Source organism: Eleutherodactylus coqui, chromosome 9, assembly GCF_035609145.1.
Source record: "Eleutherodactylus coqui strain aEleCoq1 chromosome 9, aEleCoq1.hap1, whole genome shotgun sequence".
NCBI lineage: Eukaryota > Metazoa > Chordata > Amphibia > Anura > Eleutherodactylidae > Eleutherodactylus > Eleutherodactylus coqui.
The window spans coordinates 95,232,252-95,244,433 of record NC_089845.1 but is presented as its reverse complement, the minus strand read 5'-3'; the positions used below and the strand labels follow the sequence as shown (position 1 = coordinate 95,244,433).

General features: G+C 44.2%; 1 protein-coding gene across 1 annotated transcript; it reads right to left on the bottom strand.

Annotated features, from left to right (window-relative positions):
* Nucleotides 1-671: 671 nt before the first annotated feature.
* LOC136578810 (perilipin-2-like) lies at nucleotides 672-8,357 on the bottom strand. The gene is made up of 7 exons (XM_066578984.1): nucleotides 8,328-8,357; nucleotides 7,324-7,519; nucleotides 6,895-6,977; nucleotides 6,509-6,761; nucleotides 3,943-4,127; nucleotides 1,174-1,305; nucleotides 672-1,096 (listed from the first exon to the last, which is right to left on the bottom strand). The coding sequence occupies exons 1-7, from the start codon at nucleotides 8,355-8,357 to the stop codon at nucleotides 722-724; spliced, it is 1,254 nt and encodes a 417-aa protein (XP_066435081.1). The 3' UTR covers nucleotides 672-721.
* Nucleotides 8,358-12,182: the final 3,825 nt, after the last annotated feature.

The following is a 12,182-nucleotide window of genomic DNA, read 5'->3' as shown; positions in this document are numbered from 1 at the left end:
CCCCCCAAGTATTCTTTCTCCGCATACTCCAGTTTCTTTTAGACAGTCATTGTGGGGTGTGAGGTATTCGCTCACTAGCTGGATTGTATTGTGTATAACAGTAGCCACCAGAAATACGATTTTACTTGGCAAGACCGGGTGTCATCTGAAAAACGATTTGGTTTACTCCCTCGTGCCAAAGTGCTACTAGCTTACATAAGTAGTCATGGACAAGCCTTTTACTCCCCAGACTGGAGTATTGAAGTCAGGATAAGATGGAAACAATAAGAGCATACAAGTGGCCATACAGAAGATCATGAGCATCTGAAGCTGTGGAGTTAGGCAAGCGTTACATACATGTGTAGTACCTCACTGTGGACTTGTGCTCAATGTGCTTCTAATAAATTTTTTGCACTCCTAGGGGAAGACAAGTTTAGAAATATCTGTTTTTGACATTTGAGCAGCCGATTTATGTACATACAGCAACACAGAAGAGCTGATGCAGACATTTTATTAATACAAGAGTGCACATGAACAGGGATGTACATATCAGTGATGCAGTTACTCTTGGGCATCTGCTTTTCTTTAATTTAACACAAATCTAAGACAGACCAAATGTTACAGACAAATCCTCACAGCCAGCTGTTACCGGCCCTCAGATGAAGGTGGAAAGAAGGAGTTGGACAAATCCAAACAGTCATCATTCCACCATTTAAGGACAACGTTTCTTCACCTGAAGCTTTTAATGCTCCTTGTTAGTAGAGTCTTCCCCATCAGATTCTTGCTCCTCTTGTCCACCAGCCAGTTGGGGAATGAAGCCCCCTACCAGCCAGTTTAGGGGAGAGTTGTTCACCAAGAGATCCAGCACATCCTCCAGAGACCCCTTTATGTTTGTGAGCTGCTCCTTAGTGGTGGTTAAGAGGCCAGCAGACATTTCTCTGAAGGAAGAGGCAGCATGGAAGGCCTGATAGACCTCTGCAGCCATGGCACTCACATCTTGAGCTTTCTTCTGAAGGCTTTGTGGCAGGCCTTGGACACTGGTCACAAGAGACACACATGTGGTTTGTAGCTGGTGACTGAGATTACGGGCAATAGCCAGAGTGCAGGATTCCATGCGCTACAGAGAGAAATAGACATGTCAAATTCCCAGGGTCCAGATGATGCCAGCTTACACTATAGGGGGATTGGCATTACCTCAGTGCGTTCAGGGTCCCCACTAGCATCTTGTCCTGTGCCTTTGCTCCACTCCAGCCACTTATTGTACATCTCCTGTGCAGTCTGGATTTTCTGACTGGCATCATCCATGTTCTTCCTTGCATATTCAACCTTGAGAGAATAGGGTAATGTTATATTCACCATGTGTTCATGGAGAGATTGATACAAACCATATGAGGCCCACATAATGATATATTGCACAGTTACACTGTTTTCCCCGCTTACATGGAGTTCTAGAAGCAAGCAGTTACCCTTTGTTTCTTCAGTTCCCAGACAACTGAAGAAGCCATCTCCAAAACAGATGGCGTTAAGGAAGGTTATCCTTTACATGCTCTATAGGTATATTTTAGCCAATATATGATGCCCTACCCATGCCAGTGGTTGCTCTTAGAATATTCCCATCTCCCATGTCAGTGTGTTTGAAATCACAAATGGAGATGAGCGAGCGTACTCGGAAAAGCACTACTCGCTCGAGTAATTTGCTTTATCCGAGTATCGCTGTGCTCGGGTCTGAAGATTCGGGTGCCGACACGGAGCGGGGAGCTGCAGGGGAGAGCTGGGAGGAACGGAGATCTTTCTCTCCCGCTCTCCCCTGCGACTCACCTGTCAGCCGCAGCGGCACCCGAATCTTCAGACCTGAGCACAGCGATACTCGGATAAAGCACATTACTCGAGCGAGTAGTGCTTTTCCGAGTACGCTCGCTCATCTTTAATCACAAAACAATGTAGAAACCCAGAAGAGGTTTCTCCAAAATGCTCAGTTCTTCAGATACCAATTCCTCTGTCCTCTGGTTGTTTGCAGCTCATTGTCAGGGAAACAGACCACCTCTTTGGAACGAAATAGACAAGGAGCAAAAAAAAAAAAAAAAAAAAAAAAAAGCTGAAACTTACACACTTTATCAAGATCTGAGGGCTGGATCTCAAAAGCACATGCCTATTAGATTTTGGACCCAGCCGCCATTATTCTTTGCCATTTTTTCATAGAATAGGCAGTCTTTAGCAGCCCAGAGTTTGAGAGAGCGAGTGTGTTTATGTAGTGCTTATCTCTTAATATGTGCATTACCTCAGACAGCTCACATAAGGGTTGATGTCTGGTATTGTATCTGTCTAGCCTGGTTATACGCAAGTCCTTCCTAACCTGTGTGCATGTGATGTGGAGTGAGTCAGTGGGGAGCAGTAATAGCTGCTCAAGAATGTGTGTAGAAGTGCAGTGTCAGCTGGAAGCCATGTGAGGACACAGGAGATCTGGAGCTTACCTGTGGCTTGTCCCAGCCTTACTTTCGCAGAAATTGAATGCCTTTCCTTCGGAGAGTGTTTGGAACACATCCGGTTTTCTTGGAGTTGGTGAGTACGTGGTAACTCCATTTGTCAACCGTAATAGTGAGTGGATGCAAGAGACAGAACTAGATTCAAAGAGTGTGAACTAAGTGGAGGAGAGGAGGATGTAATTTGTGCCTAGTTAGTAACAGAAGCACTTCTGCAAAGTTACAATAGCTAACATATCCACGGTCTAAGTTAAAGTAAAAAGGAGTTTCTGGATACTAACTTACTGAGAAAAGAATCTGAAACTAATAAACGTTTTGCATGTCAATGCTGAAGACTGTTAGATGCCGTGTTTTGGACCTTTACAATTCTTGTAAAGACAAAGACAAACTGGTACCAAGCCTTATTTCACATAGTTACTTACTATGGGATCTGTGGATGGCTGGGCCATTTACCCTTTGGGCCCAAAAGGAGAAGATTGTAAAGCCACCCGAGAGTGTTTTAACCCACTGCCTTCCCCAGCCCAGGGTTGGCTCTGGGCTTCCACAGCAAAGAGCAGGGAAGGAAGGGAAAAAAAAGATAAATAAAAAAAAAATTTTAAAAAGGGGGGGGGGGGGGGGGGGGGGGGAATCAATATCTCCAATTGGAGAATGGAGCATTTTGGAAATAGACATCTTATGGGTGTGTGCACTGTTTTGATGTTTGAAACTGGAGACTTTATATGACAAAGTTCCTTTAATATTGGTCTGTTCTGTAGAGGCATTAGATGTTCTGCAAAGGTAATAATGTGGAGCAGTCTTCTGTTGACAGGTAAACCTATAAGCAAGTCTGTTCACATTTGTATTTTGGGAGCAGGAAGGGGGAGATTCCCTGGCTGAATGGATCAGCCTTATGATGGAACTAAATAAAACTTAGTGTCCCTTTGGTCTGTTCAGCTGTCCCATATTTTACTGGGTGAAAAAGTCCTGCATGCAGGACTCTTGGCACTTTGTGCCAGATCTGCAATGGAACCTCTGAACATAGCCTTAGTGGGTCTAGACAGTTGAACTAGTCATCTTGATTACAGTAGGGGATTTGTTGATTACAAATAGAGATTTCTGTTAAAGCAGTTTTATGAGCTTTAAAGAGGGGTTGTCCCATAAATTAAAGTTATCCCCTTTTCACAGGATAGTGAAAAACTGATCAGTTAGTGTCTGATTACTAGAATCTCCACTGGTTATGAGAACAGAGGGCCTAGTGTCGCTGAATAACGAACAATGGTTATGCACTTGCACTACTGCTCTATTAATTTCGATGAGTCTGCCAGAAATAGCCAAGTTCTTTAACCTGGCCATCTCTGGCAGTCCAACTAAAATGACTGGAAATGGGGTGTGCATCTGAGAATTAGGCCCTCCACTAATAAGTTTCCCTTCTTATCCTGTGGTCAGGGAATAAATGTATAGGATGACCCCTTCCAGCTTAGATCCCTCAGGTAGATTTACTCACCAGGTCAACTGTGATCTGGAGCTGAGCAATGGCTTCCTGGCTTCTGCATTTGGCATCCTTAATCCGGGTCACAGCTTGTTGATAAGCTCGTCTGCAGGCCTTGGTAGAGAGGGATCCCAGGCGGACATAGTAGCTGGCCTCATCTTGGGACGACTCAGAGCCTTTTGGTTTAGTTGCTTCTTCAGCTAAAAGTGACATTACAGTTACAGTATGTGTATATACAGTCTTCAAGGGCTCCATCACTATACAGATCATGTAGTGTTTTTACAGTACAAACACTCATGCTGCAATACACAGTATAATGTTGGTAATGGGGAGGATGCAACTGTGTAGCCAACTATTACTTCTTGCAGATACTGCTGGGACTATATTAAGGCTTAGGAAGATCCAGTGAATTACTTAATGAAGTTAACCCCAGTAAGCGCAATGGTCTCCACTGATACAGCTTATGTTAATACCATGTTTCCCTGAAAATAAGACCTACCCTGCTTTTTCAGTATTCGAGAAGGCTTGAAATATAAGCACTACCCCCAAAATAAGCCCTAGCTACAGAAAGAAAAAAAAAAAAAAAAAAAATCATGTTGCCTAGCAGGCTCGGTCCAGGTCCCTCCTGATGCTCTCTGAAGCCCTGATGCACTATTAGCAGTCCTTGGCTCCCCACAGAAGATCACTTCCTGTTATGGAATTCATAAATCCCACCTACAGGAAGCAATGGCTCCCATTGGTTCCTAGCCAATCAATGCAGTGCTCAATGAACCAATGCAATGGTTGTGATTGGTTCTCGAGTGCTGCTTAGCCAATCAGAGCCATGAGGAGGGATTTATGAATACTGTAACCAGGAAGTGGTCTTCTGTGGGTGGCTGAGGACTGCAAGTAGTGTCGGAACTCCGGAGAGCAGACCCAGTCTGGGTTCCTCTAAGTATAAGACATCCCCTGAAAATAACTAGCGCCTCTTTGTGGGCAAAAATATATAAGTCAGGGTCTTATTTTTGGGGAAACAGTATGAGCCTGTGGTTGTTAGGAATCTACTGATTGTATGATTTAGACTACATTTTGCTTTTCCTAACCAGAGCTAAAGTTCATGTTTAAAAAGGAAAGATGCATTTATGGCTATAATAAAAGTGGTGTACATTTTAAGACCAAGTTAACACATAATGGAGTTATGTTTTGTGGGAGGAGGATCAGCTTTGTAGGACAGTTTGTTTTGCTGTCTCATGGCAGAAAGTGTAATTCTGTCATGAAGACCGGGAAATCGCTACACAAGCATTTTTTCTTCTTTTGCTTAAATGGCATACCAAGTTTTACTTTCCTGAACCAAAAATAGAAGCCACTTAGACAAGGTGATGCACTACTTGTCCAGTTTCCTAGGGAATTTGTCTTAGCACTGTTCAGAAGTGGCCTTCTATGGCCGCTGATCAACAAGTCAGATGATGCTACCTAACAGGGATGCATGCAGGGGCGTAACTATAGAGGATGCGGTTGCACCGGGCCCAGGAGCCTTAGGGGGCCCATAAGGCCTCTTCTCCATATAGGTAACCCAGTACTATGAGTAAAGCATTATAGTTGGGGGCCCTGTTACAAGTTTTGCCTCGGGCCCGGGAGCTTCAAGTTACGCCTCTGGATGCATGGTAAATTCCTGGAAAAAGTGGTCAAGGCAGCCAATGCTACCTTCCAGTGAGGCAATGCAAGTTGTAACCTTTGTATAAAGATTACTAGTTACTATATATTGCTGAAAGCTGCAACCTTTATTCAAATTAAGTGATTGTATTTAATTTTCAAAAAGATAAACTATTGTTAAACCTTCCATATTCTATTGCTCCTTAAAGAAACCCATGATAACTAGCAGAAGTGCAAATCACCGATTTTCCCCACAAACATTTTGGAGTAAATAAATTAGAGCACTGACCCCCTGGAGGGGGGAGGGGCGGGCGCTCCCTTCCAATCTTCTTTCCATTGCTTATGTGAAGTCAGTCTCTAGGAACAGACAGACCAGGGGAAAAAAATTAAAAAAAAAGGCTGGGTAATGTCTCATGATACCCACATAAGTAGGAGAGGAAGAGTGGCGGAAATTCCATAGAGGGAGACAGACTCCTAACTGTTACAGCCACTATTAAGCGTTACTGTCTCATAGCTATTGAGGTCTTGCAGACTGCTCAGTACAGCCATTGAATGTCTTCCAGGAGGCTGTTTTTCTGTGTTACAGATAGGAAATAGCTGCAGTTTACTTCATGTGCAACATAGAGACCACTAGCAGCAGTCTACACCCAGCAGCTGAGGGACAACCGACAGTTATTAGCTTCAGCTGGAACCTGATAAAGTGTACCATATACAAATCACAACAGGTCAGAAATAGGGTTATCATGTACATACACTACAGCTTATTTCTCAAAAGCCCCCTGTATGCTTTAAGAGACCTCTGGTGACATAGGCTGAGGTGATATGGAGTTCTGCAGAGAAAAGTGCATTTCATTTTTTTGTTTTACTTTTTAGAGTATAGCCACCAGTTTCTCCCTTGTTCTGCGGAGATCACACAGCTCTGTCTTCCCACTGGGCTGGTTTCTCTTACCTAACTCTTCATCTGTTGGCGGCAGGTATTGTTCCAGAAGAGATTCAGACTTGGATAATGCAGCGTCCACACGATCGCTCATCAGCTCCACTACACCGCTTCCCAGAACTGTGCTAATGCTGCCATTTACTACAGCCTTAGTCCTCTCCACACCATCCTGGACAGCTCCCTTGGTTTTATCCACTACTCCTGTGATCCTCTGAAGAACGGCATCCTTGGCCCCAGCTACTGCTTCTGAGGCATTAGCCACCACCTGCCAGAAGAGACATTTATACCCATGAGCTCAAACCCAGCAACCCACCCCGCTATTGTTCACACTGCACCGCTGTGACAGAGGAGGTCAGTTTATTGGACATTTACAAGGTTCCCAGAATTTAATAGCTCACCTTTCCAGAAGGCTGATGCAGAATAGGCAGCTTCTCTTCCATCTTATCCAGGCCAGCACAGGCCATGTTGTTAGCCAGAGTGACTGAAGAGGGAGAAAGCATCAGTTTGAAGGATAAAGCCATGTATTGATAAGCTATAAGTCAGCAGAAGTCCTGGGGAATAATGCTGGAACTGTTGTAGGACATAACATTTAGCTACTGAGCAAGGAGAGAACAAATTGCATGTCTAATGCAAAGCCCCAATGTCATGGCAGAAGTCAGGAAGTTAAAGCAGCTTTTTAAGCTTCCCATCCAACACTTTCCTATTGAACAGTTCTTAGGGAACAGAGATATTTCTTACTATGAAGTCATCTGAAGCCACAGAAGTAAAGAAAGTCTAATCCCCAACATATCAGTGAGGAGGAGACCCTCCTTCCATAGACCACCTACTTTGAGGCTCCAGGCGCTGTAGGAGGGGCTCAGCGCTGCTCACAGCCACAGAAGTGATGCTTCTCACACTTGTCTCTGCGACGTCACATACAGATCTCAGGTAGGGATGGTTGTCTTTGGTGGTCACATAGGTAGAAGACACCAGATCATACGGGGAGCTCACCAATGGGAGGTTCACCAGCCTTACCAGCACATTCTAAGGGGGGAAAAAGGCACACTGAAGTACAGGGAAGGTTTTAAGCAAGAGCCTGAACTATACATATTTCTTAAAAAGAACTTATTTCTACAGTAAGAAAGCCCCAATGTCTAGTTTAACAGTCATCATAAGCACCAAATACTTTGCATGACAAAGTTTCATGGATAAAACACTAACTTTTTTGTGGTACATCACTCATGGTTTGACAACCCCCCAGCAGCAATGCTTTTTAGAGAGTTAAGACTAGGGTTATTTGGTGGTTTTGGCCAGAATGGCTGTCACAGCAACATTGCCCCGCTATTAAACACAGTTGATTTGGAGTGCAAGTCACAGGTTGCTGCAACATGGTGGTCATGAGAAGAAAAAAAAAAAAAAAAAAAAAAAAACAGATTCTGTTTCAGCCATCACATCAACGCCATAGAGTTCAGCAGTGGTGCAATGTCAAGTGGTGAACTTACAATCAAGGATGTTCTGCAGTTCACAGAAGACTTCTTGTTATAAGTTTACTGCTTCTATAATACAAGTTAAATCTACCACACAGAAGAAGTCTATTGCAGTAGATACCCTAGTAGTTGGAACATTCATGGTGGGAGATACATCCATGCAGGCCTCTTTCCTAACACAACCAAGTCTCACAAGCATCGGTCATATAATGGGAAGTTGTGTTTCCTCACATGGAGGTTTGTCAGCAGCTGATAAAGAAGCTTCTGCCTAGTGGAGGTGCTCAGCTCCCCCACTATTTAGAACAGGGTGGGGATCCATCACCAGCAGCCAGCAATATCCCCATTACAGAACACTCAGTACTTACCTGTTGCTGCTGCTCCACCATTTCACCCATTTTAATAGTAAGAACCTACAAGAAGCAAGACAGTCAGACAAAAGAGCTGATAGCCCACCGCAAGCTGCTGTAGCAGCTACCCTACACCTCTAAGCAGCCAACAAGCAACCACCTAACCCAAAGCTCCAGCAGAAGGAATGACAGTTCCGGCAGAGTCTGAGCACTTATAGGCAGCTAACCACACCCACCAGGTAATGCCCCTGGTGAGTATGATGTCTTGGGAGGGGCGGAGTCTCTTGGTATTAGAGGAAACTGGAGAGGAATTTTTATTCAGCAAAATTTTTGATGCTACTTTTCTGACCGTTTTTTTTTTCTTTTTCAGTTTAACCCCTTGAGGACACGGTCAATTTTGGGGGGAATTTTTACTCCACTGTTTCAAAACCATAGCTTTTTTATTTTTCTGTCAACATGGCTGTGAGGCTGGATTCAGACCAAATAGTGCAGAGGGGCGCAGAGGAGGCAGAGAGGGGGCGGGAGCTCAGTTCCTGCTCCTGGCTCTTCCATCCCCCCCCCCCCCCCCCCTGCAGATGAGGACACTGTATATCAGCTCGGCATGAAAACCGAGCTGATATACGGTCGTCTGTATCCACCCGTAGAGGGCCCGTTTTTATTGGTACAATTTTTAAGTACATATAAAGTATTGTAAAACTTTTATTAAATGTTTTTTGGAGACCAGGGAGAAAAAACTCTACAATTCTACCCTGTTTTTTTTTTCCTTGCATCGTTAATCATACAGCATAAGGATTCACACAAGCGTATATCGGCCGGCATTTTCACGGCTGGTCCATATATGCTACCATCTGATGCACAGGCTCAGCGTATATGCTGTTGGGTGGGAGAAGACAGCTTTTTTTGTTATGTTTAGTTTATTTTTTTACATTAATTTATTTTTAAAATTTTTTTATGTTCATATAGAGGACTTAAACCATTACAGATATGATTGCTATGTAAGGGATTGCAGTACTCCGTATCTGACATCCTCTTGCCATAGCAGCTCATTGGCACTCTGTGATTACATTGCAGATGGCTGTTCCCCATACATGCTGCAATATACATAGATTTCAGCATGTTGGGGGTTAACAGCAGGGATTGCTGTTCTTATTTATTTCTGTTGTTGCAGTGGGAGGCTGGCAATCAGTCACAGCCAGTTTCCCACTATCCACAGGACGTATGTTTATGTCCTGTTGCGTTAAGTCCCCCACAGCCATGACCCAACCCTACGTGTTGTGGTGATAAAATACACCAAATTTGAACTCAACATAGTTGAGATCAATGGCGGCACAAGGTTGCAATGCTGCACTATCCTAAATTCTAGAATGTATGGGGGGAAATTTAGTATCAGGTGTTTTTTTAAGTCAGTTTTGCTGGAGGTAACACAGAAATGTATCATTAAAGTTTTCTGGCAACTGTTTTCTTTTGAGGGCTTATTCAGATGACCATATATCGACCGGGTATTCACGCCGGCCGATATATGGCGTCTCTCTCTGCAGGAGGAGGAGGTTGGAAGAGCCGCGAGCAGTGCTCTGAGCTCCCGCCCCCTCTTTGCCCCTTCTCCACCCCCTCCCCACCCCTCTGCACTATTTGCAATGAGAGGAGGTGGGGTGGGGGTGGGGCTAAGTTCTGAGCATTAGCTCCGCCCCATTCCGCCTCCCCTCGTTGCAAATAGTGCAGAGGGGCAGAGAGGGAGTGGAGAGTTGGCAGAGAGGGGGCGGGAGCTCAGAACACTGCTCCTGGCTCTTCCAGCCTCCTCCCCTGCAGAGAGGGACGCCGTATATCGGCCGGCGTGAATACCCGGCCGATATACGATCGTATGAATAAGCCCTGAAAGTTAGAAATGTACCAAATGTTGCACAGTATTGCTAAATTAGTTGCATTTTAAACAAGTGTGCAGATTTGGAGTCACTTTGTACACCACCCATCCACTGCAACAAATGTTGTGACTATATAAATAGTTTCATATCATAAACATTTCTAAATTGTGGTAAAGCAAAAAGTCACCAGGTCACACACACTTTTCGCCCCACTTTTCAATACTGATATGGATGGCAAAAATGGCTCAAATTTTTTGTGCAAGTGATTAATAAATATTTCCCACAGCAGATTAGACATTGGGGCAAATTTAATTTCAAGTTTTCCAGGTAGCACCCTCTGTCAGAGAAGGATATACCAGGATCAAAGCGGAAGCCACTGCTCCCACCCCTGTGTAGTGGCCGGTGCTCGGAACTGCAGGCTGAGGTATCATTGAAGTCAATGAGAGCTGTGCCTGCAAATACAAGTCCTGAAATTGTTAAACAGTTGCAATTTTGGTGCAAGTTACAGGTTGCTACAACCTGCAGGTCAGATATAATTCCAGTGAGGTTGGATTTTTTTCTAATCCATGGGTCATGGTAACCTGTTAATCACCCCGTGACCTCATTGACTTCAATGACAATGTGAGGTCGCAGGTCCACACAGTAAACTTGCAACCCATTTTTAGCCAAAAGGTGCCATGTAACCCCAGACATTCATTCATCATGAAGAGGTTACAGACGTTGCTGCTTACATAGCTTGTGTTAGACCTCATAGAACCCAAAACATTTTAAGTTCTCTGAGGCTTGACAAAGGCCTTGCAAGGCTGAAACGTTGCCATCTGTAGCCTTTTCATGATGAAGCAATGAGTGCTATAGGGAAAATTTATTATTACACTTGCACCAAAATTGTAGCATTATAAAGTCGCCATCTTCGGATGGCAGGGTGCATATTGAGACAGGCGTATGAAATCAGCCTCTAGGTGTTGTATGAATATTCCTTTGCCTTCAGCTTGGATTTCACCTTTTACACCATTATAAATTATAGCTGAAATGTACACCAGCTGTATTGTATTATAATATATTTGGCACAACGTCTGACAGCGGGGCTGCTTCTAAGGGCTTATTCACATGGACAATTATCGGCCAGGTTTTCATACCCAACCGTTATACGCTGCCCCTCTCTGCAAGGAGAGAAGGCTGGATGGGGCGGAAGCTAGTGTGCTGAGCTCCCACCCCTCCCATTGCAAATAGTGGTGAGGGGCGGAGACAGGGCAGGAGCTCAGCACACTAGCTCCCATCTAGCCTCTTCCCCTTGCAGAGAAGGGTAGCGTATATCGGCCGGGCTTGAAAACCCAGCCAATATACATCTATGTGAATAAGCCATAAGACTGGTGGGCAAAACGCTGGTCTTAATAGATCCGCCCCTATGATTTTGGAGTATAATATAACAGAAACAAAGTCACAAGTACATTGATAAATGTGGGCTTTACTCTTCCCATTACTAGTAAAATACTAAAAACCCCTGCCTGTCTTCCTTCTTGCAGGTGATTCCAGGTCATCTAGCTGAGATGGAACAGCAGGTAAGTACTGAGTGTTCTGTAATGGGGATATTGCTGACTGCCGGTGATGGATCCCCACCCCGTTCTATATAATGGGGGAGCTGAGCACATCCACTAGGCAGAAGCTTCATCATCCGCAGCTGCATTTTTGTTTTCCGTTTTTGTTTTTTTTTTCCTTTAGAAGATGTAGAAAAAGTGATCTTCCAAACCTACATGCAGTGCTAAAAAGTGTGTGTCCTTTTTAGCAATAACCTGCAGTTTTTAATAATGCATGTGTTTAAAAAAATGCTGGTAGTTTTTGGCTGCAGTTCAAAATAAGCTGAAAAAAATACCTGCAGCCTCATCACTTATTCACACGGGTGTTGGTGTTTTTATGTGCACCCGCCTGCAACATAACAATGTGTAATAGGGTGCACAAATCTAACGTTTATGCGCCCATTCAGACGACCAGAGTCCGTCGTATATATGCCAAGCCT